General features: G+C 41.6%; 1 protein-coding gene across 1 annotated transcript in view; it reads left to right on the forward strand.

The window, feature by feature from the left end:
- Positions 1–15452, forward strand: part of AMIGO1 (adhesion molecule with Ig like domain 1) — a 41821-nt gene extending 26369 nt beyond the window's left edge. The window contains exon 2 of the mRNA XM_077481341.1: positions 13205–15452. Coding sequence (XP_077337467.1) covers positions 13488–15008 — 1521 coding nt within the window. The 5' untranslated portion in view covers positions 13205–13487 and the 3' untranslated portion in view covers positions 15009–15452. The remainder of the gene's footprint in view (positions 1–13204) is intronic.
- Positions 15453–27727: the final 12275 nt, after the last annotated feature.

The raw sequence follows: 27727 nt of genomic DNA on the forward strand, positions 1-27727 counted from the left end.
TAAGAATCCAACCTAGGTATTCCAGGTAGCTGACTGCGGTGAACTAACTTTGGTTTTGAGCGGGCTACCGATTGAGCTATCAAGAGTAGATTGTCTAAGTAGGCTAGTATCGTTATACCTTGAACCCATAACCTGGCTATAGGAGGAGGCAAGACCTTTGTAAAAACTCGAGGTGCAGTAGCTAGACCGAAGACTGAGCTACAAACTGGAAATAAAGATGTTCTACCTCGAAGCGTAGAAATTTCTGGTGAGCAGGGGAAATCAGCACATGGAAAAAGCATCCTTGATGTCGATTGACGCCAGAAGTTCTCCCCCTTGTAGGATGGAGACTACTAATCGGATTGACTCCATGCGAAAAGAATGGATATTCAAAAACTGGTTTAGATCTCTGAGATCTAAAATGGGTCTGACATCCCTGTACCATGTTGGAACCATGAAAAGGTTTGAATAAAACCCTAATTCTTGCTCTACCAAGGGGACCACCGATATCACTCTTTAAGACAAGAGATGATCCAAAGCTAGAAAGAGAGACTTCTTTTCACTGGATCTCTGGGAACGTTTGATCTGGGAAAACGAGGTGGGGACCCTCAGAACTCTGGTTTGTAACCTAGAGAAATTGAGGAAGCCAACAATCTGTCTTCACATTGTTCCTGCCAGACCCTTGAAAACTGTAGAAGCTTTCCCCCCACTCGAATGAGTGGGGGTGCCCTTTCATAAGACTTTAGTATTTTATTTTGTGGGTTTCCTCCCCAGGTCCTCTTTTGACCCTGGGACTGACCCTGAGGTTTCCCTGTTGAAACCTGACGGTGGAGGCCATCGTGACTGCCTGCAGGCTGATGCCTCTGGCACTGGAGAAGAAGCATGTTTAAAAGAAAAATACTTAAACTTCTTCTTAACCAGAAAAGGGAACTTTTCCCATTAGAAATTATTTTGGATATACTTATCCAGATCGTCTCCAAATAACCATTCACCATAAAAAGGGAAACTGGCAAAGAGCTTTTTGCATGGCGTTTCGGCTGACCAATTTTTCAACCATAGGATTTTATGCACATGTACCAGCCCTAACATGAATGGAGAATAGAATCTTTCATAGCGTCTACTGTAAAACACAACGCTTCTGATATGCTGGCCAAATCCTGGGCCTGCTGATCAGGAATAATTTTGAGTACTTCTATAAACTGGTCCTTTAAGATACTCTGATCGCTGCCAGCACAGGTTGAATGACTGAACCTGCAAGCAAAATATTTTTTTTTTTAAAAAGGAACTACAACTTATCTATCTAGCATATGAGCATTGTCTACTGGACAAGTCAGGTTTTTGTTTACAGAGGGTATAACGGTGTCAATTGCTGGAATTCCCCATTTCCCATTTCTTATAAAACCCTTTCTCCATAGAATAAAGTATCAAAAACTTTTTATCTGAGTGCTCCCACTCAGAATACATAAGCTTTCTTAGCCATGAATGGATATGAAAGCATGAACAGATTGGGGAGGGTTTAGTGAACCCAAAGTAGAAGTGGGCTCATCGATCGATTGCTTTACTGGCAGTAAAAATGTGGAACGGCCCAATTCAGTAAGAGATTGTCCTTAGTAATACACACAGGGACTGCAGTGTTAAGAGCAACTGCAACACCATCCCCTCCTGACAGCTCCCTCTGACCAGCCATATTACTCTCAGGGGAGGATGCCATCTTTACTGGGATGGATCTAGGCTTCCGTGTGACTATAGGAGTCTTTCTAGAGCCCTTTATTGAGGTGTTTTCCAACCCCCTTTTGACCATAGCCCAATGCACAAAGCAGAGGTACTACCAGAAGGAACTCTGCTTGAGCAATAGTCCAACTTTGTCACTGCTATTAATGCTCAGCTTGATGCAGTAGTAAATGTGTCAAAGGAATGCCTGTGTCACCAAACCTCTTATATTCTCTTGTGTCCCTCCTGCAGCATGCACAATACATACCTTCCCGCGCTGGACGTTGGAGGATGCCAACGCCGCGCTAAGCCCCACCCCCCCTCACCTACAGCCCTTACACTCTTTTTCAGAAAAGAGCTCTTTCCCACACGAGCGCAGGATCCTGGACCTATGGGATCCACTGGGAGGAATGGCGAGGGGGGATCTGGAAGCTGCCGAGCGGCGTGCCATTCGCACTGTTTTTTTTTTAAACTTGCGGAGCTCTTTCCCCGAGAAGAGGGGAAGAAAAAACAGCACAGGGGGGCATCTGGTAAGGAGAGGGAAACCCCCTAGACTTACTGGAGGTCTGCTGCTTGGCCGGAGGAAGAGAAACCTGCTGCTTTCTGGAAACAACGTGGGCTTTCTGAGAAGCATGAGACAGTGCTCCATACAGCCCCCAGTGGTGACACATAGCCATGACAACACTTACTAAATTTAAAGGAGCCAATCATAAGAAAAAATTTAAAATTTCTTAGAAAACTCCACTTAGCTTTCCCGCCGCAGGGTTTTCTGTGGTAAACCAACAGACCCAATCTTCACCCTGCACGGTGGGTTCCAGTAAACCTTTAGGAGCTGGGCATCCTCGAGGAAATCCACAATCCTGGACCTGTAATAGCACCACCACCAGTAAAAACCTTATGGCCTTAATACCAAAAAGTACTGGATCCCGGCTTTATAAAAAGAAGCGTTACAGGCAAGATCTCCTTTCTTCAGATATGAGGCCCAGGTACCATTTAATTTGGCCAAAAAGACACTTTGAATGGATCCGGCTGCATGGCTAGCCCCAGCAAAAATTGCTCCAGTGAAGTGCAGCACAGCACATATTTACTCGTGACCAACACCTTAGACAAAGGCGGAAAAACTGAGGTACTCCCACCAGTGGGAGGGGTTATATAGGGAGTGCACTTTTTAATTCAGGGCATGCCAGTGTCCATCACCTGAAGGTGGCCTATAACCCACATAGTAACTACTATGGCTCTGTGTCCCGTAATGTACAATAAGAAATAGCAACGCTTTTAGTGCACATTTACTGCAGTATATTGAGGTGCATTAGTGCATGTTTATTTCAGTATATTGAACTGCGTTCGTACATGTTTACTGGAGTATACTGAGGCAACGTTAGTGCATGTTTACTGCAGTATATTGAACTGTATTAATACAGGTTTACTGCAGTATATTGGAGGTGCATTAGTGACCCTTTTTATGCAGTATATGGATGCATTAGTGCGTATGTACGGCAGTATATTGAACTGCGTTATGCATGTTTACTGCAGTATATTGAACTGTGTCAGTAGAGTGTGTCTGTGCAGTGAGTACTCAAGTTAAAGTGCACCAAATACCACATAACATTCTTAAAACAATCACCCTGATGTAATATGGCCAAAAATGCCAAATGCCAGCTTGCTTGATCTCGGTCGATGCTGAAAAAGCAATCGACCGATTCACTGGAAATTCCTTGTGGGTACTCTCTGGCAAGTGGGCCTTGGGTCCAACATGTTATGTTATGTTAAGATCCTGGTCCTCTATGGGAACTCCACGGCAAGAATTTGCTCTAATGTACTACTCTCAGACCCAATTTAGATACGTAAGGGAACCTGACAGGGATGCCCCCTTTCACTCTTGTTATTTATACTCACTATGGAATATCTTGCAATTGCCATAGGACAAGACCTTAATATTTAGGGTCTTTCAATCGGCCAACGTCACTATTAGCTCTCTCTTTATGCAGATGACCTCCTATTATATGTCTCTAATCCTCATGTCTCTCCACCAGCCAGTGTCAGAGTGTTCACAGAGTTTGGCTTGACAAGCAATTTCAAAAGTAAACTATGACAAAACTGAGGCGCTTAACATACCTTTACCCGAGGCTACTTTGCCCCAACTCCAAACTACTTTTGCATTTAAATGGCAACAAAAGGCTATTAAATACCTTGGTATCCAAATTCCTACTCCCTGTCTACCCTGGCAGATCTTAATTATAGGCCCCTGTCTTGTACAATTTATTTGTGTCTTAAATCATATGATAAACCATTTGGTTGTGTGAATGTTGTCAAAATGGACGTATTGCCTAATCTTCTTTATATCTTTCAGGCGATCCCTGTACCTCCTCTTCTGGGTTTTTTACCATCAGTCAATAAGGCTATTTGTAACTTTATCTGGCAGCATACACAGTCTCGGATTGGCCCTACTATCTTAGCCCTACCTAAAATCAGAGGTGGTGTTGCTCTACCTCACCTTTTGTTATACTTTCATGCAACGTCGCTGCTTCAAAAATTGATTGGTACCATTGCAAATCCACAAAACTTTGGACCCTCTTAGAAAACAACCGATATCCCAAGATCTTACGTTTCTACAGATCTATCTCTCCACTACTCAACTCACCCCCTCGATCTCCTCACGGATCTCCCCCCCCCCCCCCGTGACTTCACCATTAATATCAACACAACCATCCTGGGTCTAAACCTTGACTCTGACCTCTCCTTCAGCCCCCATATCCAATCACTGGCTAAATCCTGCCGCCTTAACCTCCGCAACATCTCCAGAATTCAACCCTTCCTGACTACTGACACCACAAAGAAACTTATTCACTCCTTGATTATTTCTCGCCTTGACTACTGTAACACTCTCCCTAATGGCCTACCCTTAAGCAGGCTATCCCCCTTCAGTCAATTATGAATTCTGCTGCTAGACTAATACACCTCACTAACCGATCCGTGACTGCTGCTTCTCTCTGCCAATCCCTTCACTGGCTTCCCTTACCCCACCGTGTAAAATTCAAAATACTAACAATAACATACAAGGCCATCCACAACATCACCCCCAGCTACATCACCAACCTCATCTGCACATATCGCCCAAATCGTCCCCTCCGATTTTCCCAGGACCTCCTGCTCTCTACCTCCCTTGTTACCTCCTCCCATGCTCGCATTCAGGACTTCTCCAGAGCCGCTCCCATCCTCTGGAACTTCCCTGCCCCGATATAGCCGATCAGCCCCTAACCTGTCCACCTTTAGGAGATCCCTGAAAACTCACTTATTCAGGGAAGCCTATCCCACACCTACCTAACAACTGTCCCTGAGCCACCCCCATCAAATCATTCTCTGCAGCCATTACCTTTTGTAGCGCCACCTCCTCCCTTTAGCATGTAAGCTCTACAAGCAGGCCCTCCTGTACCTTTTGTATTGAACTGTACTGCAATTGTGTTGTCCCTCTATACATTGTAAAGCACTACGTAAACTGTTGGCGCTATATAAATCGTGTATAATAATAATAGTAATACTGTGGACAGACTCGACACACAGACCCTCTAATGATCTATTGCCCCTCATGACTTATGCTACACTACGGATCTGGGACAAATACCTCACCAGAGGCTTACTGTCCTCAAGACCTAGCCCCATGACCCCGCTTTTTGGAATCATGTCCCTCCGACTTTTACTAGTTCAAAAACTCCTCTCATGGTAAAAATATGATGCTCCTGTTCCGAGACAAAAGTTTGAGATGGAAAACGAATCCCTCTCTTCTGAATGCTTTCCACCTGTCTCAATCCTTTGGGAGCATGGCTTGAACGTATGCAATTGACACACTTTCCAGATAGAATGCCAAGCGTGGACGCTTTGACTAGACCACAAACAGACTTTGAGCCGTTGCTATCCCAGTCTAACACACAGGAACACTTGATATTCCAGATTTATCAGATTCTGTTACAGGTCTCTTATTCAGCTTCACCACCATTCCTTTAAAAATGGGAACAGGAGTTGAATGTATCCCCTGATGATATGGAGTGGGGTAAAACACTAGCACTTTCCTTCAAACTATCTCATCTCATGCCCAAGAACAGAATTACTGAATTGTGTCTAGGTGGTATCGCTGCATTACTATCCTGCATAAAATTGATTCAACCATACAAAATACATCAGGTTGCGCTAATAACAAAATTGGTGAGTAAATCTTCACATATATAATGCATCAATGTAAATGAATAAAAACAGTCCATAAATGTGAGAGAGTGAATCCCAAAAGCAATCTTCACCAACCACCAAAGTGATAACAATCAGTGCCTCCATCAATAGCTGTAGGGCCTGCTTACCGGCTTTTATTACATACATAGTTACATAGTAGGTGAGATTGAAAAAAGACACAAGTCCATCCAGCCCAACATACATGTGCGATTATATGTCAGTAGTACATTGCATATCCCTGTATTTTGCGGTTGTTCAGGTGCTTATCTAATAGTTTTTTTGAAACTATTGATGCCCCCTGCTGAAACCACCGCATGTGGAAGGGAATTACTGTCAGGGCTGGCTTAGCCCTTCCTCCTCTGGGCTGGCCCCTCAGCTGTCGGCTAATTGCCAACTCTCTTCTCTTTCCACAGTTACCAGCTGTTCCCGATGATGCTCATCTGACCTGCCTTATTAAAGCCTTCCAGCTCACTCTTTAATTTGCCTTCGCGTGGTCACATCACTAGGAACCATCTCCTGCTGTTTGTTCCAAGACTGGCTTGCTGACATCCCTCCTGGCTTATATCCTGCTTGCAGTTGCTCTCCTTGGATCCCTGACGTCTGGACTGGCTGATTACCCGATCTGGTTTATGAACTTTGGATTGGCTGACTACCCGATCTGGCTACTGGACTCTGGCTATGCTTGACCACGCTTTTTTCTATTTACTTTTTTATTTTTATTAATAAACAAGTGTGATTTGAATGTACTTCTGTCTCTGTCTGCTTCATGGTTCCTGACAGCCCGCGAAGGCCATACGATCAGGAGGAATCACAGGAACCGGAATCGACTCCGAATTGGAAGTGAAGGAAAATTGTCGTGACAAGGCATCAGCCCTTACATTCATAGTACCGGGTAAGAATGAGACAATGTAATTAAAACTCGACAAGAAAAGAGCACATCGCGCCCTTCTGGGAGATAGGCGCTTAGCCTCAGACAAGAATGTAAGATTCTTATGGTCAGCAAGAATAAGAAACGGCACAGGCACAGTGGTACCTTCAAGGAGATGTCTCCATTCTTTCAGGGCTAAAATGATTGCCAACAGCTCTCTGTCACCAATCTCATAATTGCACTCAGCAGGTGACAATTTCTTGGAAAAGTAGCCACAGGGATGCATAGCGCTCTCTGAGTTAGGACTTTGAGACAGAAGGTCTCCAGTCTCAAAAGCATCAACTTCTAGGATAAAAGGCAACGTAGGATCAGGATGTGCCAACACAGGAGCAGAAACAAATAACTCTGTAATCAATGGAATCGGGTAGGCATTCTTAATCGTGACACGATTGAGACCCCTATAATCTATACAAGGTCTCAGTTCACTGCTCTTCTTCTTCACAAAGAAGAAACCAGCACCAGCAGGAGACGAGGATTTGCAGATGAAACCTTGAGAAAATGCATCTGCAACATACTCCTCCATGGCCTTATCCTCCAAGACCGACAAAGGGTAAACTCGGCCACGGGGAGGTATGGCACCAGGTTGAAGGTCAATTGCGCAATCATAAGACCGGTGTGGAGGCAAACTACCGCTTGACCTTTGTCAAAGACATCGCTAAAATCGCGGTATTCTTCTGTCAGGGAGGAGAGTGAAGAGGTGATACCTTCAGGAAGCATGTCTCACTGCATTGTGGTGACCAGGAGAGAACCTCAGCATGGAGCCAATCAAAAGAGGGGTTGTGCCTCTGTAACCAAGGATAACCAATAACCAGCGGAAACCTGGGTGAGGAAATAACTTGGAATTGGATTATCTCATGGTGAAGAACCCCTACGGCCATGGACAACGTAACTGTCTCATGAGTCACATGGGCAGGCTGTAAAGGTCTCCCATCAAGAGCCTCAATGGCAAGTGGAGTGTCACGCAGCTGCAGCAGAATCGAGTGCTTTGATACAAAGGCAGCATCAATGAACAGGGCTGCAGCCCCAGAGTCAGTTAGAGCCTGTATCTCGATGAATGACTCAGCCCAAGAAAGGGTGACTGAAACCAGGGGCTTATCCTTCTGGATAACTGGGGACGAAACAATGCCGCCTAAGGTTTGTCCATGACAGCACCTCAAGGTTCGGGCGTTCCCTGGACAGGTAGGACAAGACTTCAAAAAGTGACCTGCCTGGGCACAATAAAGGCACAATCCCTCCTCCTAAAGACTCTCTCCGCAGAGAGACACATGAAGCCCAGGTGCATGGGCTCATCTTCACTGACCGACTCTGTACCAGGAGGCATGGGAGGTGAGGGAGGCACGGGTGGGTCTGCAAAGCTCGGAGGCAAACGTACAGGAGGCTTCCGCAAGCGTTCCTTAAAAGAAAGTCTCTCTGAGTCTGGAGTCAATGAGGACTGCAAACGAGATCAAGCTCTCCAGCTTAGTAGGTATATCTCGGGCTGCTATCTCATCCTTGATGGAAGCTGAGAGACCATGAAAAAAAGCAAGAGGGCCTCATTGTTCCAAGTAACCTTTGCTGCCAGAGTACGGAATTCAATGGCGTAGTTGGCAACAGTTCTTGTACTCTGTTTGATGGACATGAGGCACTTGGCAGCAGAAGCGGAGTGCGCGGGAACGTCAAATACCCTTTTAAAGGAGGCCACAAACTCAGGGTAACTCAAGACAACAGGTTTTTGAGTCTCCCATAGAGGGTTAGCCCAGGCCAAGGCTCTCTCAGAAAGCAAAGATCACGAAACCTACTTTGCTTCTGTCCATGGAAAATGCCTGGGGCAGCATCTCGAAGTATATCTCAACCTGATTGAGAAACCCTCTGCATTGAACTGGATTGCCCCCAAATTGCTGGGGAAGTGGAGCGGAACCAGACAATACCTCTTATAGAGTTAATACTTGAGGCGGGTGCCTGCACAGAGACTGGCGCACCAGCAGGGACTGCCTGCGACTCAGGTTGTACCAGAGCAGCCACAGTGGGGGATTCCAGGTGAGCCCTGCGACTCAGGAGCGTTTGTAACGCCATGGCAAACTGATCCATGCGGTGATCTTGCTCATCCAATCTGGAAAAATTACCAAGTGGATTGACTGTATCTTCTGAATTCATGGCCTTCGCCTACTACTGTCAGAAACCATAAACCAGACCGAAACAGAAGTACAATTAAATCACACTTGTTTATTAATAAAAAGGGAAATAGAGTAAGCGTAGTCAAAGCATAGCCAGAGACCAGTAACCGGATCGAGTAGTCAGCCAGTCCAGATTTCAATAATCAGATTGGGTAATCAGCCAGGCCAGAAGTCAGGGATCCAAGTGGAGCAACAGCAAGCAGGATAAGGAGCCAGAAGGGATGTCAGCAAGCCAGTCTTTAAACAGAACCGCAGGAGATGGTTTCTTGTGACGTGACCAAGGCGAAGGCAGAGATGAAGTGAGCTGGACAGCTTTAAGTAGGCAGGTCAGACTAGCAGGATCAGGAACAGCTGGTAACTGTGGAGAGAGATAAGAGCTGGCAATTAGCCAACAGCTGAGCAGCCAGCCCATAGAAGGAAGGGCTAAGCCAGCCCTGACAGTACCCTCGGGTGCAAGCCATCCGGTCCGTCGACTGCAGGTAAAACCAGTCCTTTTATTTTTTTGTTGGGATTTCATGATATACAACTATTAGCTACAGTATATACAGTATTTCAGTACAGACATGTAAAAGAATACATTAGAAGAGAACCAAAAGTACAAAATAGTCAAAATTAGAAAAAATGTATTTGTTAGAAATGAGAGCTCTGATCTACTTTCTAAATTTGGTCTGCACCTTACAAATGAATACATTGGGCTAAAATGTAAGTACAATAAATACCAACCCTTTGTTAATAGTACTGTATATGCTTTAATATGTTGTTGCACAGATGATGCCTCTTTCTTTAGGTGTTAGTTGATTTTGAGCAGACACACATAGCAGAGCAATGTAGCATCTGACCTCTTGACATCAGTAAAATAATTATGAAACTATACGTACCCATAGATATAAAATAATCATTACCCAAACCAGTCATTAATAAATGGATTGGGGAATTAATGTATATCTGCAGGCTATTTTGGCAGTACATGTGCAGTCTTCATAACTTCTATTTTTTTTTTCAATTATTTTCTTTTAGCCCTTATACTACCAAGGTCGTTTTTTTGCAGGCAGACACACTAGAGAATAGAATAGTGGTACTTACAATTTTTTATTTCACCCGATATTAGCATAACAGTTTACAAAACACAAAATCTCAGTAAAAAATATACCAAAGTTAATCTTAAGGCACAAACGTAATGCTTTAAAAAATTTTGGGTAAAATATAAAAAGTTGAGGTTGTACCGAATAAATACCGTATATACTCGAGTATAAGCCGAGATTTTCAGCCCCTTTTTTTAGGCTGAAAGTGCCCCCCTCGGCTTATACTCGAGTCACCGCCATCTGCCTACCCGATCAGCGTGTCGTGCAGACAGACAGCGGCAATTCCACTATTCAAAAGCCGCGCCTCCTTGTCTGTGATAGGCGGAACACTCAATTTCCCAGCAGTCAGTGGTCCGCCTATCACGGACATCCGCTCATCCTCATACTACGGACGAGGATGAGAGGATGTCCGTGATAGGCGGAACACTGACTGCTGGGAAATTGAGTGTTCCGCCTATCACAGACGGAGGCGCCGGTTTTGAACAGTGGAATGGCCGCCATCTGTCACAAACGAGGAGGAGAGGTGCGGCGATCCTGGCATGGCCGCCGTATGATCGGTGCAAAATGGCACACAGAGGCTGCAGAAGGACACAGAGGCTGCAGAAGGACAAAGAGGCATGCACAGTACACAGGTAGGCTGCGATGGACACAGGGATGGACACAGGGATGGACACAGTGATGGACACAGGGATGGACACAGGGATGGACACAAGGGAGGTATACAGCTGCAGATGGGCATTGTTGACCCTCTTTTCCACTCTTAAGCTGTAACAGTAGCTGCTGCATGTCTCACCCTCGGCTTATACACGAGTCAATAAGTTTTCCCATTTTTTTTGTGGTAAATTAGGGGCCTCGGCTTATATTCGGATCGACCTATACTCGAGTATATACGGTACATACCCAACATTCCAGTCCTTAAAATTGCTGGTCTTGCTCCCTTCTACCCAGCAGCAACCGCAATGCTCATTCAGGGTCTGCCAATGGGTGCACAGAGCAGGGAAGCATGGTTAGAGCAGCCATTACCAGGGTGTGTTGGAGCGATCTGGGGGCTGCAGAACTGCTGGATCACTTCCATCTGTTCACTTGTCAGATATACACACACTCCTGGAAGCTGTGTCTCTCACAGACACTAATTGTGATTTAAAAAGCCGCAAATGTGGGAAATTAACTTTTAACCACTTCAGCCCCGGAAGATTTGGCTGCTGAATGACTGGGCCATTTTTTGTGATTCGGCACTGAGTCGCTTTAAATGACAATTGCGCGGTTGTGTGATACTGCACCCAAGCAAAATAGACATCCTTTTTTTCCCACAAATATGTAGTAATAGGACTGAACAGAAGTGACTGTATATTTAGACTCAAGTTAGTAGTTTGTAGCAGGTTTTCTATAAAGCACATATATAAAAAAATATAGCTTACAGCAGCATCTTTCTATATTAAGCTTTTGTGGTAAGAGCTGTCTGGGACATTTGTCCTGTGTAAAGGGGAACACCAAAGGCATGACTATGAGTCACGGAAGCAGATGGCATGGTTACTATGGTTGCTATTGTCAGCCATGTTTAAGGGGTTGGGCATTTGAGTATTGATGATATGTAATGATATTAAATGTACACCCTGTATTAATTCACCCACATGTTCTATGCAATGATTGGTTGATAATAATGTATCTAAATTGTATACCCGAACAGAATCAGATAGCTTTGAACATTTAAACTTTGCAGTCATCTCCTTTGTGTTCATCGAGAAGCTATCTCCTCAGTACTGGTAATTGCCATAAATATATCTAGCTGGTCTTGTCAGGTATATAGAAATACCGTTTCATTCCACTTCCAGCTTTCTTTCTTGGTATTTGATCACCTCTGCGTTTTTTATTTTTTGTCTCTAAACAAAAAAAAGCCACAATTTAGAAAAAAAAAAAACACAATATTTTGTACTTTTTGCTATAATAAATATCCCTATTTTGCTAAAGCTATTTTTTTTCTCAGTTTAGGCCGATATGTATATGTTTTTGGTAAAAAAAAAAAAAAAATATATATATATATATATATATAGAATCTACAAAACTAGGGGATAGATTTATAGCATTTTTATTATTATTTTTTTTTACTAGTAAGGGCGGTGATCTGCGATTTTTATCGGGACTGCAATATTATGGCGGACACATCGGACACACTTGACACATTTTTGGGACCATTGGAATTTATACAGTGATCAGTGCTATAAAAATGCACTGGCAGGGAAAAGGTTAACACTAGGGGGTGATCAAGGGGTTAACTGTGTTTCCTGTGTGTGTTTCTAACTGTAGGGGGAGGGGACTGACCTAGAGGAAATGACAGATCGTGGTTCCTAGCTATTAGGAACACATGATCTGTCACTTCTCACAGAACAGGGATTTGTGTGTTTACAGACACACATGTCCCTCTTCTGCCTCTCGTACCCGCGATCACTTGTGGCCGGCGGTCATCGCGACCGTCAGCCATGAGCATTGGCACCCCCACAGTGCAGCGACCGCGCGCCTTCTATCCCGATCCCACGAGCTGACGTATAGCTACGACGGCTCGCAGGATCGTGCCGACCCACCACAGTAAAATGATGGTGGCTGGTTAGCAAGCGGTTAATTGCCATTTTAATCTGTGTGTGCAACCTTCTGTGTCTGAACCAAGGCCAAACATTCCAGGGTATGTAAATTTTTTATCAGGGCCATTTGGGTGATTTCGGTTATCATTATTATTTAAAAAGGATCCAAAAAAGGATGTGATAGTAAATGGCTTCATGTGATTGCTATGCTTAAATAAAAGACAGTTTTTTGGCATATTTTCAATATTAATGCCAAATTTCATTTTCTGCCCGGGTATGCAAACTTTTGAGCACAACTGTATGCCCCTTTGTATTATCCTACAATGGCAAAGTTGTTTATATTGGTTTCTTGTCAAATATTATGTTGTGTTTGAACTAAAACTATGTACTGGGACAAGGAAATGTATAGCATGCTTAATAAGCAAACAGTTGTCTGGTATTAATTTATGAAATAGAAAATTCTATATCAGAACTCAAAATGTATAAATTCTAAAAATTGCATTACAACCCTGTTATGTCTAATATACTCAGCACTTTTTTTTTCTTTCCCTACAGACATTGTTTTTCCTAAATCAATAGCTTTTGATCTGTTCTACAGATTAGCTTTTGGACACTAAAGTGAGCTGATGGAAGTTTATAAGGAAGTACAGATGTCGATTTTGGATCATGGGCTAATCCAGACAATTCTATAAAACACAACAGCATTACAACATTGGTTAAGGACATCTAATGATGTGTAATATTGCTTTACTGCCCTGTACCAGTAAATGCCTGGCACCTGTAGTATGGTACAATGCAGCCAAATTAACTGTTTGCTACGTGTGACCGATCTCTCACTATGAGGCTGCCCTGTGTCTTCTGGCCACGACTGTTCTGGGCCTTCAGTCTGTGTTTTTTAGAAACCTTAACAAAATCGGGAGCATCTCCACTTAACTGCCAGGAAACTTGTGTCTGTGCCAGTGATGTTATCAGTTGCTCTAAGAAGGACCTGGGAGTGGTTCCGAGTGGTTTACCAAAGTATATAGCAATGTTAGACCTCAGTCACAACAACCTGATAAGAATACGGGCTGATTGGACCACATATCCACTAAAAACACTTCATACATTATTACTGTCACATAATCATTTAACCTTTGTATCCCCTGAAGCTTTTCTTCTGACCCCCAACCTCCGTCATTTGGACTTATCCTGTAATAAACTGCGCACACTTGAGGAGAATGCATTTAGTGCTCTGGAAAACCTGGAAGTACTTCTTCTCTATAAAAATAAATTAGTAGATATGGATCGCAGTGCATTTGATGAAATGAACCATTTACAAAAGTTATACCTGAGCCATAATTCAGTGCAACGATTCCCTCTAGAACTGGTGAAGGATGGAGAGAAATTGCCAGAGCTTACATTACTTGATCTCTCCTTCAATCACATAAGAGTTCTCCCAGTAAAACAACTTCGGGCGCTACCTGCTTGGCTGAGTAACAGGCTATATCTACATGGAAATCAACTGACCTGCAACTGTGAATTGTATGAACTTTTCTGGCACTGGCATGTACGTCAGTTGGCATCCACCATCGATTTCAGAGAAGAGTTACAGTGTTATCCACCTGCCCAGCCACGAACTGTCTCAGTAAATGTGTTTTCCCTCAATGGTAGTGAGGGTATGAACTGTAGTGTTGTAAGAGAAACTGGAATGGAGGCACATCTTGAGGAGACAGTCACCTTAAACTGTGACACGAAACAAAGAGATGTAAACCTAATTTGGGTTACTCCTGGCAATGAATGGATACAAAAACATGGTGATTGGACAGAGGTAAATCGTACCATACATGTGCTTGGCAATGGCAGTCTTCAAATAAAACGGATTCGTTTGGAAGACAAAGGGACATATACTTGCTATGCTCAAGGGGAGGTTTTAAATGAGACTCTGTATGTCACACTCACTGTATTTAACTTTACACAGCATGTCCACCAGGATACACTAAATACAGCATATACCACTTTAGTGGGATGTGTGGCTAGTGTTATTCTAGTGCTGATTTACTTATACATGACACCATGTCGCTGCTGGTGTCGGCCAGGTGATAGGGGACAAGGAGAGGACAGGGATAGCATTCGCTCCTCGGTCCTCAGTGCCACCCCCAACCATGAGACTACTAGTGACAAGGCAGCTCTGAGTCGTCATGTGGCTTTTCTGGATCCCCCTGGAGATCTGCAAGGTCAGAATGGTAAACTGAAACCAAATGGTTCACAAGAAGCTCCTGGAATAAAAGGCCACCAGCTACAGATATCATCACCACACCGGAAGCTGTCAGATCCAGGATCTATCAGTTCAGTATTCTCTGATACTCCAATTGTGGTGTGACAAAGGTGTTTCAAAAGTAAGCTTGCAAACAGTTCATATCAAACAACCTTTCCATCCCTTAAAGTCCCTAAAAGTCTCCTGTCCCGCATGTGCATGTCAGGTTGTTGTTCAAATCCAATGAGAGGGAGGGAGCAGTAATACGAAGTTGGATGTTAAACTTATGAGAATCATCATACAATAGTGCAAGGAAAATAAATATATATGCATAGAAAATTTATATTTAAAGAGTAGAGAGGGTATTAAAATCATCACAGAACCGCCTGATTTTGATAAGCAAGTTTTAGTTTACAAATGCAAAGATGCAACCATGATTTTCCTGGAGGTGCAGCCATTGTAATAGCAACCTAAAATTTAAATTTGAGTTACAGTGCTTTGAAAAAGTATTCATACCCCTTGACATTTTCCACATTTTGTTATGTTACAACCAAAAACATAAATGTATATTATTGGGATTTTATGTGATAGACCAACACAAAGTGACACATAACTGTGAAGTGGAAGGAAAGTGATAAATGGTTTTCAAAATGTTCTACAATTAAATATCTAAAAAGCATGTCATGTATTTGTATTCAGCCCCCCTGAGTTAATACTCTATAGAACCACCTTTTGCTGCAATTACAGCGACAAGTCTTTTTGGCTATGTCTCAACCAGCTTTGCACATCTAAAGATTTCTGCCCATTTTTCTTTGCACAATAGCTCAAGCTCTGTCAGATTGGATGGAGAGCATCTGTGAACAGCAATTTTCAAATCTTGCCACAGATTCTCAATTGGATTTAGGTCTGGACTTTGACTGGGCCATCCTAACATAACACATAAATATGCTTTGATCTAAACTATTCCATTGTAGCTCTGGCTGTATGTTTGGCTCCATCCATCTTTCCATCAACTCTAACCAACTTCCCTGCCCCTGCTGCAGAAAAGCATCCCCACAGCATGATGCTGCCATCACCATGTTTCATGGGATGGTGTGTTCAGGGTGATGTGCAGTGTTAGTTTTCTGCCACAAATAGTGTTTGGTTTTAGATTAAGAAGTTAAATTTTGGTCTCATCTGACCAGAGCACCTTCTTCTGCATGTTTGCTGTGCCCTCCACATGGCTTCTCACACACTGCAAATGGGACTTCTTATGGCTTTCATTCAACAACGGCTTTCCTCTTGCCACTCGACCATAAAGGCCAGATTTGTGGAGTGCACGACTAACAGTTGTACTGTGGACAGAGCCTCCCACCTGAGCTGTGGATCTCTACAGTTCCTCCAGAGTTACAATGGGCCTCTTGGCTGCTTCTCTGATTAATGTTCTCCTTTCCCGGCCTGTCAGTTTAGGGAGACAACCATGCCTTGGTAGGTTTGCAGTTGTGCCATACTCTTTCCATTTCCGGATGATGGATTTAACAGTGCTCCGTGAGATGTTCAAAGCTTAGGATTTTTTTTTTATAACCTAAGCTTACTGGTGTTTCTTGGTTTTGATGCTGTTTGTTCACTAATGTTCGCTAACAAACTGCTGAGAGCTTCACCGAACAGCTGTATTTATACGGAGATTAAGTTACATACAGGTGGACTCTATTTACTAATTATGTGACTTCTGAAGGCAATTGGTTCCAATAGATTTTAGTTAAGGGTATCAGAGTAAAGGGGACTGAATACAAAGGCATGCTACACTTTTCAGATATTTATTTGTAAAACATTTTGAAAACCATTTATCATTTTTCTTCCACTTCACAATTATGTGCCACTTTGTGTTAGTCTATTACATAAAAACCCAATAAAATACATTTACGTTTTTGGTTGTAACATGACAAAATGTAGAAAAATGAAAGGGGTATGACTGCTTTTTCAAAGCACTGTATAATGCACAATATCCTTAACTTTACCAATGATTAAAAAAAAAAAAGCCACATCCAAATATAATGGGGGCAATAATGTCAAATAATCAAATATTCATAAGATCATTTTTGTGACATTGCTTTCTGTGTCCCTGCAACTGTATGGATCAAACTGCGGTCTGTATATAATATCTTTGTTACCCAAAAGACTGCTGGTCAGTCATTCCAGTGTTGAATTCTGTACTGTTCTAAAGTAATGTAAGATAGAAAAGCACAACCATCCCGTGTAACTGTGATATAATGTGCTTGTAGCACTTAGATGTGACAGATTGTTGAACAGCTTATGAAGTCAAACTATTCCATTACTGCATCTACATTTGTTAGCAGCTCATTAAACATATACCTGCTTTCCAACTCCATCATGTAACTCCTGTGCTGAGGCCTATACTGTCAAAAATAACCAGGACCGAAAAATAAGCTTCACCATTATGTGAAAATTAAGGCTAATACTGACACCCACTCAACTTTGTATTTCATAAACTTAGATATTTACTTCTCTTGAACACTCTCTTTGAAGCCCAACCTTTTTTAGGCTTATATATTGGCAGAGGGATCATTAGCATGTCAGCATGCTCTAGACTTGATAAAAATTACACTCAAATTGCCGACCAATTCTAGGAGAAGGTCAAGTGTAGAGCGGTTTTAGTTATGGGGTAAAATGGGCATTCATCTTGGGTCCTTCAAAATTAAAAAGTCTACAATTTGTCAATAGCAATATAACTTTGAAAGCTGAGTAGAAAATGATTATCAGCTCTCTAGAGGCTCCAAAAAAGAAGAAAAAAAAATTCACACCGCTGTGCACATTATGCTTGTTGGTGCACTGTGGCCTATTCTGAATTGCAACTTGATGCATCTTCCCAAAGCACCTGTTTGCTGATAACCACAATGCATGTTAACACCTTGTGTTGTGTTGCAATCACCTTTTTCCATGTGTTTGGTGCATTAGGCAACTCATTCATAAGAATGGTATGCCTTAATGCAACAAACATTGTAAATAGGGAACTTAAGGAAACTTTATTTTATGTGAGGTGTTTGGTCAGAATGGACTTCAAAAGTAGCAGGACATAACATTGAATTAATGTTAGATGTTGGCCCCAAATTCCAAGCATAAGTCCCTATTTTTCTGAGAAACATTGACCAGATTCTTGCCTTAGATTTGCTTATTTCTTGCTATGGTATGTCTAGCTTGAAATATCAGTTTAATTTAGTAACAATGAAGTGCCAACTATCAATTTACCCTACTTAACTATATGATTTTCTGATATTTGAATAAAAAATATCTTCAATAATTTTAGTAAATTGATTTAGCTGGTGAGTATTAGATTAGTTTTCAATATTGTTCAGTCAAAATTGTATCTCCTTTATTATTTAAACACTGCTTTGGCTGCTGGGCCATGATGTGCCAAAACACTCATATGAAGGAGCAAAAACTAAAGATATACTGTAGTGGGTTACTTTTTGCCAACTAGGTTCATAGAAAATCCATGTGCTCAGTCAATGCCATTCCCATGTGCATAAATGTAACAGAGAAAGTCATCTGTAGGTAGTGACATTTGTTTGAGGCTGGATGCAAAAGTACATTCTGTTTGTCTTTCTGTTGGGGGAAGCTTACTTATTTGATTGGCATGTAGTTATTTGTTTTCTTTCATTTTAATGTGCTGCAGTTCAAAGCATAGGGAACCTTTTTTTAAGCCTTGTGTTCCCAATCATATACTATATATTAGTCTGGGCATACATTATACAATTTTCATATTTGATTTCCTTTAATTTACCTTTAACTTTTTGACTGCCTAACTGCATACATACCTTATATTATATGGTTTTGGAAAAATCTAAAGGAAAATTGTGCAATAAAGTTGTATAACGTATGGCCAGCCTTAAGCACCTGATCTGGTGCATGAGGGCAATAAGGAGCCTACTCTCACAACAGGTCCTTCTTATTCTCTGTGCATGCATAGAAAAAAAATACCATACATCCCTATGCAGAGATCATCTAACATTGGGATGCGTAGGAAGTTGGCCTCTCAATAGTAATGAATAAGACATTTTCACACTTGAGCGTATAAGACGCTGGTAAGTGTTTTGGTGAATGGAAGTAACTTAAAGGGGTTGTAAAGGTAATTTTTTTATTTTCTACATAGTTTCCTTTAAGCTAGTGCATTGTTGGTTCACTTACCTTTTTCCTTTGATTTCCCTTCTAAATGTTTTTTTTCTTTGTCTGAATATCTCACTTCCTGTTTCTCCTCAGTAAACTTCTCACCATCATCCGAGCTGGTGGTTAGTCAGCCAGAACAGCTTACTGAACAGCTTACTGAGGGGGAACAGGAAGTGAGAAATTCAGACAAAGAAAACAAAGAAAAAAAACATTTAGAAGGGAAATCGAAGGAAAAGATAAGTGAACCAACAATGCACTAGCTTAAAGGAACCTATGTAGAAAATAAAAAATTTACCTTTACAACCCCTTTAAAAGTTGACAGTATGATAGTATAAGTATCCCCTAAGTGGCATTTCTTAAATGCACCCAATTAGAATTCACTTTGTTGAAGTCAGATGAATATATTTTGAATTATCTTGCTTTCATTTACGACAATTAAAAATGACCATTTGACTACCAAAAACTATTTTACATAGTCATTTTGGGGTTGGCCTTTAATTTGACAAAGCACATTTCACCTTTCAACTTTTATAAATATGGGTCTTAAATATGTTTATTCAATGTTATTTTGAAATACAAACAGACAGTATATGGGATGGGTTTTATTAGTTAATTAAATATGCACTGGAAAAGGCTATAAAATAGGTTGCCTACCATTACTTGTATTGTCCTGTTGCATATCAGTAGCTTTATTCTCTGCCTATAATCAGCCTTTGCGATTAAGCCCCTCCTTCTGTGCTAGACCACAAAAAATAAAAGAAATTACAAAGTGTCTGTGGGAAAAGTAACTGCAATAGCATATAGAACAGTACATTTTTTAAATGTACTTTTGCAGCAAATTGAAACAACAACTAGTTTAAAGTGGAACTTTTGTCAGAAAATTAAATCCTGCTAGATCACTTTAGGCTAGCCATTTTTGAAGGTATAGCTATGTAAAACATTAAAAATAAATAAGTATATTGTTTAAAATCCAGTAATACACTGTCTCACCCTGCTCTGCATATGCTCATTTGCACTCTATTTTAAGGGCACTGCCGAATTTGTACAGGCTGATCTACTAACAGCCCTAATGGAATTAAACCTTCCCATCCTTTACAGCCAAGGATGCTGTTTGATCTTTAACTGCCATGGTGCTGCACAGGGGACACAAGCAAATATGACCGTTAGAAGTCCCAGCATTCCAGGAATGTAACTTTTTTGAAACCCTTAAAATCGATGTGTTTAGTTCCACTTGATTATTTACTGCTGTTCAGGGGCTTTGGGCTTCAGTAAAAATGGGATTTTTGTACTCCCCGTAAAATCCATTTCTCTGAGTTCATCGAAGAACACAGTGCTTCCTTAATCTTGACCACTGGGTTATATCGCCTCTGCAGGAGTAGGACTAGGCAGAACAAAAAACACCTGGCTACAACCATAGGCTGTCCTCAGTATATAACCCCCTCCTTGCTCTAGTTAATCAGTTTAGTAGTAAGAAGTATCACAAACTCCATAGAGGGGTGGGTGCTGTGTCCGTCGACCTCAGAGAAATGGATTTTACGGTGAGTACAAAAATCCCATTTTCTCTTTCGTTCATCGACAGATACAGCACCTCCTTAATCTTGACCATTGGGAGGATCAAAAGCAGTGCCAAAGAAAAATAAGGGTTGGGCAAAATAACCCAAGGCTAACCACAAGAGCCCTAACCAGGCCACAGGAACCTTAACCAGGTCACAGGAGCCCCCTCTTAAATGAAAAAATATTTAAAGAAAAAACACCCCTTATGAGGGAACCCCCCTCTTAAACAGAAGCCTGAAAAACCTTGTGGCCAAAAGAAGCATCTGCAGATGGCAAAATATCTATCTTATAAAATTTTGTGAAGGTATGCACGGACAACCAAGTGGCCGCCTTGCAAACCTGTGATATTGTGGCTTGATGACGGAAGGCCCAAGAAGTACCTACCAAGCACCCGAGTAGAATGCGCCATGACAGGAAAAGGAGGGACCCGACCCCTAATAAAATAGGCCCGAGTAACAGTCTGTCTGATCTATCTAGAGATGGTAGCCGAAGAAGTAGCCAGCCCTTTCCTTGGTCCTTGTGTAACCAAAATTAGTGAGTCTGACCTCCGGAAGGATTCAGTGGATTCCAGATACACCCGAATTTCACGAACCACATTCAAGGTATGCAAAGCAAATTCTTAGGGATGAGGGACAGCAACACAATGTCCTCGTTCAAATGGAAGTCAGAGACAACCTTGAGCAAAAATGATGGACAGGGACAAAGAACCACTTTATCCCTTTGGAGTAATGAATAGGGACTATGACAGGATAATGTCACCAACTCCGAAACCCTGAGCCGAGGTAATAGCCACCAGGAATGCCACCTTCTGGGACAGTGTAGGTAAGGGAATCTCCGGAATATTCTTGAATGGAGGATTCTAGAGAACCGATAGCACCAAGTTTAAATCCCATGGCAGCAAAAAAAACTGTACAGGTGGAGCCAAATGCCGGACTTCTTGAATGAAGGTACGAACTAAACACGTGTGGCTAGGGGTCGTTGAAAGAAGACTGCTAAGGCAGACACCTAGCCCTTGATGGTGCTCAAAGCCAGCTTCTGCTCCACGCCCTGTTGAAGAAAAGCTGAATACCTAGAGCAGGGAGGGGGTTATATACTGACTGAGGACAGCCCATGGGTGTTTTTTGTTCTGCCTAGTCCTACTGCTACAGAAGCGAAATATAACCCAATGCTAGATGAGCGAAAGTGAAATGGCAGCCTACAGCAAAAAGAAACAGGAGCAATGCTGAAGGCAATTTACAGCACACTAATTTTGATAGAATCATAATTAAAGTGGAATGTATGTTCCTTGCTAAAGAACATTATTTTCACATAGCTTTTTAGTGAAAACGTTTTACGGTAATGTAGCTGTTGAGACTGTAAAAACATCCAACAGTATAAATCTCATATTAATAAAGAAAACTTGTCACTTGCAAGTTAGAGTAGGCATCAATGAGTCTGGTGAATTTGATGCAGGCCGTGAAACAGTAAGCAGATCAAAATATCTTGTCTGAATAAACAGAAAGATCTGCAACAAATAAGAAAGTAGGAAAGAGGAAGGAAGACTGTTGACAGGAGGAAGGTGGGAAAGAGAGGCGGGGTAAGGGGAAGGGGAGTATTAGGAATGCCCAAAACCAGCATCCCAAAGCTGGACTATTATAATGAGGTATGGACAGTGACGGATGAGCACATCCACAGGCTCCAAATCTGGGAGAATTTATTCTGCGTGTCCAGCAGGATACTGGTCAGTTTCTTATTAATAAAGAACCCATCGATTCGCTGACGAACTTCCTCAAAAGGAAGCAAATTGTTTCTGCCAGGCTTTGGCAAATGTCTGCTTTGCAGCTAACAAAATGTAAGTCACCAATTTAAATTGGGGTTTAGTAAACTAAAACATACCAAAAATCTCTGGGGAAAGGACGATCGAACAAAGAATTTATGAGCTTCAAGGGTCCAAAACCACATGAGCATGGGACATGTCCACCAGGTATGTAAAACGTCACCTGGCATTGAGCAGCCACAAAAGCATAGGTCAGTATGGGAAGGCTGAAGATGGGCTACACGTGATGGGACCAGCTACCATCTAATAACTGTCTTGAATGCAAACTCGATAGCATTCACATTAATAGAGCAGGATGCTATTGTGGCCCAGATTTGCCGCCAGTCTGCTCTATCCCTGGTGCACAGGAGGTCTATCTCCCACTTGGAAACGTAAGCATGATCGGTATGGTGGAATGATTCAGTTGAGAATAGAGGTCTATTTAGGGGAAGAGAGGTTTATCATGGCATAGATGTTCAAAAGAACATTATTTTCTATCAAATTGTTATGGGTAAAGTTCTGCTTTAAATTTATTACATGTTCCTATTCACATTACCTTCCCAAAACTTTCAAAAATTTTGTTTATCTTTTTACTAAAGTTTTCCCTTTCTTTGTAATGTTAAGGAGCGGAGTAGGGAGTTATATTTAACATAGTTAACCCTATATACTGTGCTGTCAGATCTACATTATCCATTGTAAATTAGATGCACACACAAAGGATTAAAGATCTTAAGACGTGGGTGGTACAATGTATGCTAATGCTTTTAAACCAATCTGTCCCTTGCAAGCTATTCAAGGGCCCTAAGTATGGCGGCCCGTCCATTAGGGGCGCAGAGGCTGCCCCCCTAATCCATGCCCCTGACCCCTAATCTACATGCAGGGTGCCGGACGCATGGATCCCAATGGGTTTATTTATTTTTTGAAGCACAAGATTAGGGCCTGAGGCTCTAATTGGCTTAAAAAAGGGTGGGCTCAGGACCCACTTCCTGTTCGGCCAGGGGGAGACGCAACACCTGTTCAGCCGGGAAGAGAACCAACAGCCCCAGCTCTTCCCTCGCAAGCTGGAGCGAGGAGCAGCATTGGCTTCCTAAGGTAAGGCCACTGATCGCCGCCATCCATTTCCCGTGGGCGGAGAGGCAATGATCACCACCACCCATCTGCCTGGGGGGGGGGGGCACAGATTCCTGCCATCGGTCTCCCACGGGGGGGGAGGGTGCAGTTTTGTTTGCTGCTGCCCCTCCAAAATATTGAAGGCCAGCCGCCATTGATGTATAGTATATTCCTGCTACAGAAACAGCAAGAAAGGCAAGAAATATTTTTTTAACTATTCAGGGATACTGTGCGAATGGGAACACAAACATAGTGGGGTATTCTCAAATTTATTTGCAAAGGCAAAAATGCACTTTGAAGTAGACCTTTCTCCATTAAAATCTGTGGCACGTGTACCTCTTCATGCTTATCCCTAATCATTATAAAGTCATGGCAAAAATTTAAGTTTTAGTCATAAACTGACCTTTCATTTACAGTGAAGCACTGACAACATAACCAGGACCTCACAAATACATCCTGGGAAAACAATATCATCATAGAGAGGAAATGGCACAACAAAGAGACAGTACTTCTAACTTTGTTTTTATAATAAATATGTTTACATTAATTTAGTCAGGGTTTTTTTTTTTTGTTTTTTTTAGCAGGGTCTACTTTAAGGCTACAAAACAAGACAATTCTGCTGAGCTAAAGTTAGTATATTCCTGAATTGTTTATAATCTACAGTAGCTGGATTGTGCAACACTCCTTACATGTGGCATGAGTTTGTCTGTTCTGATTGTCTGATTTAGGGTTCATTCACACACCATATCAATTGTGGTACATTGATCTGCATAGATCGATAAGGTCTCAACGCAAGGGGCATATAGGATACAATTGCTTTCTATGTGCCCTGTTCAAACCATAATGCTGTGTTGATGTGGATTGTGTAATGTATTGCCTAAAAATGCAGACATGCTGTATTTTTCCACATTACAGCATGTCACCACACTGCAGCAGAGTGGAAAGAAATGTAATTTTATGAAATTTCAATAAAATAAAAAAGGTAAACAGTGCCTTGCATTGTAACAATGTAAAACACTGCTCAACACATCAGACACCAGCTCACACACGTTTTAGTGTGTGGGTTGGTGTAATTGAGCCCTTAAACAGACCACTCAGAAGCAAATTTTTTTGTTCTGCCCATGGATAGAATTAAAAGCACTGAACAGACTCCCTAAGACCCCTTTCACACCACACCACCCTTTGCGTCGGCGGTAAAAGGGTTAAAACCGCCGGCAATATGCCGCAATAGCGGCGTTTTGCCGGCGGCATTACAGCGCTGCCCCATTGATTTCAATGGGGAGCAGCGGTGGAGGAGTGGTAAATACACCCTCCTTCACAGCTCCAAAGAAGCTGCTGGCAGGACTTTTTTCTGACGTCCTGCCAGCGCACCGCTGTAGTGTGAAAGCCCTCAGTGCTTTCACACTACACACAATGGTGCAGCTTCTTTAGGGCGGATTGCAGGTGCTATTTCTAACGCTATAGCACCTGCAAAACGCCCTGGTGTGAAAGGGGTTTAAAAGCTAAACAGCACAGATCGAAGAATCTCACTGTGGCTTTTTTTATTCTGACAGCTGGCGCCACTTGTTGTCAAAACATCCGAGCGATGCCCGCATCTGACTGGATGCAGGATCTGTTTGGCAGACAATTTTCATCACATTTCTAGTTGTAAGAATTTGGACAGGACAGGGACACACACAAAACACATTTTGGTTGGTTCATCAGGAACTGGCTCTGTGTATGGCCAGCCTTAGGCTTACAGGAAAAGTGAAATATTTTCCAAAGGTGTATTTATAAAAAAAATTCTCAGAGCTATTTCTTCTGCAAAACTGCATGCACATTTGTTTTCTGTGAACAAGGGCAAAAAATGTTACTGGGGTAGTATCTCTCCGGGTAGGGTATTTTTCATTCATATAGAATAGGGTGAATCAGGATAATACTGCATTATGGCCACTAGATTGAGCTGATGATCATAAGGAATAAATACTTACACATACTCTATAGTTGCCATAATGGGGTTATTTTCCTGATTCCTTACTATATTTATGAACATTTAACCTGTAGATTAAATTCTCTGTATATCATACATCATAAGATAAAGTCAATATGTGCATTAAAGTTTTCCTTGTATCAAAAAACACAAAGTAAAAATATACATAAAGTGCAATGAAAATCATATATATATATATATATATATATATATATATATATATATATATATATATATATATATATATATATATATATATATATATATATATATATATATATTGGTAGTGAAAAACATTATTTTAAAAGTCCATATTTCCAATGATGTTTCTGGATTAGTAGACCCAGACCGAAAGCATGATGGATTTAGATGTGCGTACGCCATAACGTTTTAATTACGGAACATACATTGAGACGCTTCCGATTTCTTCCCATGCACGAGTGGAACACACACCGTTTATTGACGTGAGCCCAGCGGTAAGCGGTTCTATATATAATCCATTCAGGCTATCTTCAGTGCCAGGCTAAGGCACATCCAAAGGTTTTATGCACGTTTTTAAATAAACCAACAGTATTGTGCTATGTAGTATCCTTTTGTTTCTTCCAAATGGGATATTGTGGTGGAGAGGAGGTCATATTACAGAGGATTCATCTGGTTATCTAGGGTATCCAATGCAGGATTTCCCAAAAGTGCATTAGATCATCTTTTTAAATAAAGAGGTCACATCTATCTGGTGAGCAGCTTTCAATTCAGAGCATTTGGGTGGAATCAATATATAGGGTGAAGGAATTCCCTCTTGCTTTTGGTGTGGGTCTACTAATCCAGAAACATCATTGGAAATATGGACTTTTAAAATAAAATTTTCAATATCAATATATATATATATATATATATATATATATATATATATATATATATATATATATATGGATGATTCTCATTGCACTTTATGTATATTTTCACTTGGTGTTTTTTGATACAAGGAAAAATTGCACTTTAATGCACATATTCACTTTATCTTATGATGTATGAGATACAGAGAATTTAATATAACCACTTAGTGTGTGGCGCTACCTAGGGAACAAATAGCAATGCCTGAATGAAAATCTGATACCCTGTGCTGGTCCACCTATTTTAGTTATATGCATCTCAAGACTTAAAGAAGATCATATTTTTTTACTATTCTGTCCCCTATGGGACAAAGTACATATAGTATTTTGTAGACATGTGCAGAGTAAAATATTTCGTTTCGGAATTTCGTTTTCGTCTGAAAACTTAATTTATTTAGTTACTCCCGAAATCCGTTTTTATTTATTTCGTTTTTCGTTCAAAAATTGCATTCGTCCGAAAATCCACATGAATTACGGTCGAATCTGTCTTGGAAGGCTTATGGTGTCTGTCGAATGTATAAAGAAGATTCGACGGAGCTAACTATATAGCATACTTTAGAACCCTATTAAAGTCTATGGGACTCCAACGTTCAAAATCTAAAGTGCTAATTTTAAAGGCTAATTTGCAAGTTACTGTCCTAAAAAGTGTTTGGGGACCCGGGTCCTGCCCCAGGGGACATGTATCAATGCAAAAAAAAGTTTTAAAAACGGCCGTTTTTTCGGGAGCAGTGATTTTAATAATGATTAAAGTGAAACAATAAAAGTGTAATATTCCTTTAAATTTCGTAGGGGGGGGTGTCTATAGTATGCCTGTGAAGGGGCGCATGTTTCCCGTGCTTAGAATTGTCCCTGCACAAAGTGTCATTTATGCAGGAAAAAAAGTCCTTTAAAATCACTCGCAGCTATAATGAATTGTCGGCTCCCGTAATACAGAGAACACTCATTGAAAGTCATTGATAAAAAAATAAATAAATAAATAAATAAAAAAAAAAGCGTGGGGGTCCCCCAAATTCAATTACCAGGCCCTTCAGGTCTGGTATGGATATTAAAGAGAACCCTGACTCAAATTGAAGAAAAAATTTGACGTGGGGTTCCCCCTAAATATCCATAACCAGACCCTTCAGGTCTGGTATGGATATTAAGGGGAACCCCGCGTCAAATTAAAAAAAAAATTGACGTGGGGTTCCCCCTAAAAATCCATACCAGACCCTTTATCCGAGCACGCAACCTGGCAGGCCGCAGGAAAAGAGGGGGGGACGAGAGAGCGGCCCCCCCTCCCTCCTGAACCGTACCAGGCCACATGCCCTCAACATTGGGAGGATGCTTTGGGGGTCCGTGACCCCTCAAAGCACCTTGTCCCCAT

This window comes from Lithobates pipiens, unplaced genomic scaffold (genome assembly GCF_037356315.1).
Source record: "Lithobates pipiens isolate NorthernLeopardFrog02 unplaced genomic scaffold, aLitPip1_a1.2 Scaffold_16, whole genome shotgun sequence".
NCBI classification, from domain to species: domain Eukaryota; kingdom Metazoa; phylum Chordata; class Amphibia; order Anura; family Ranidae; genus Lithobates; species Lithobates pipiens.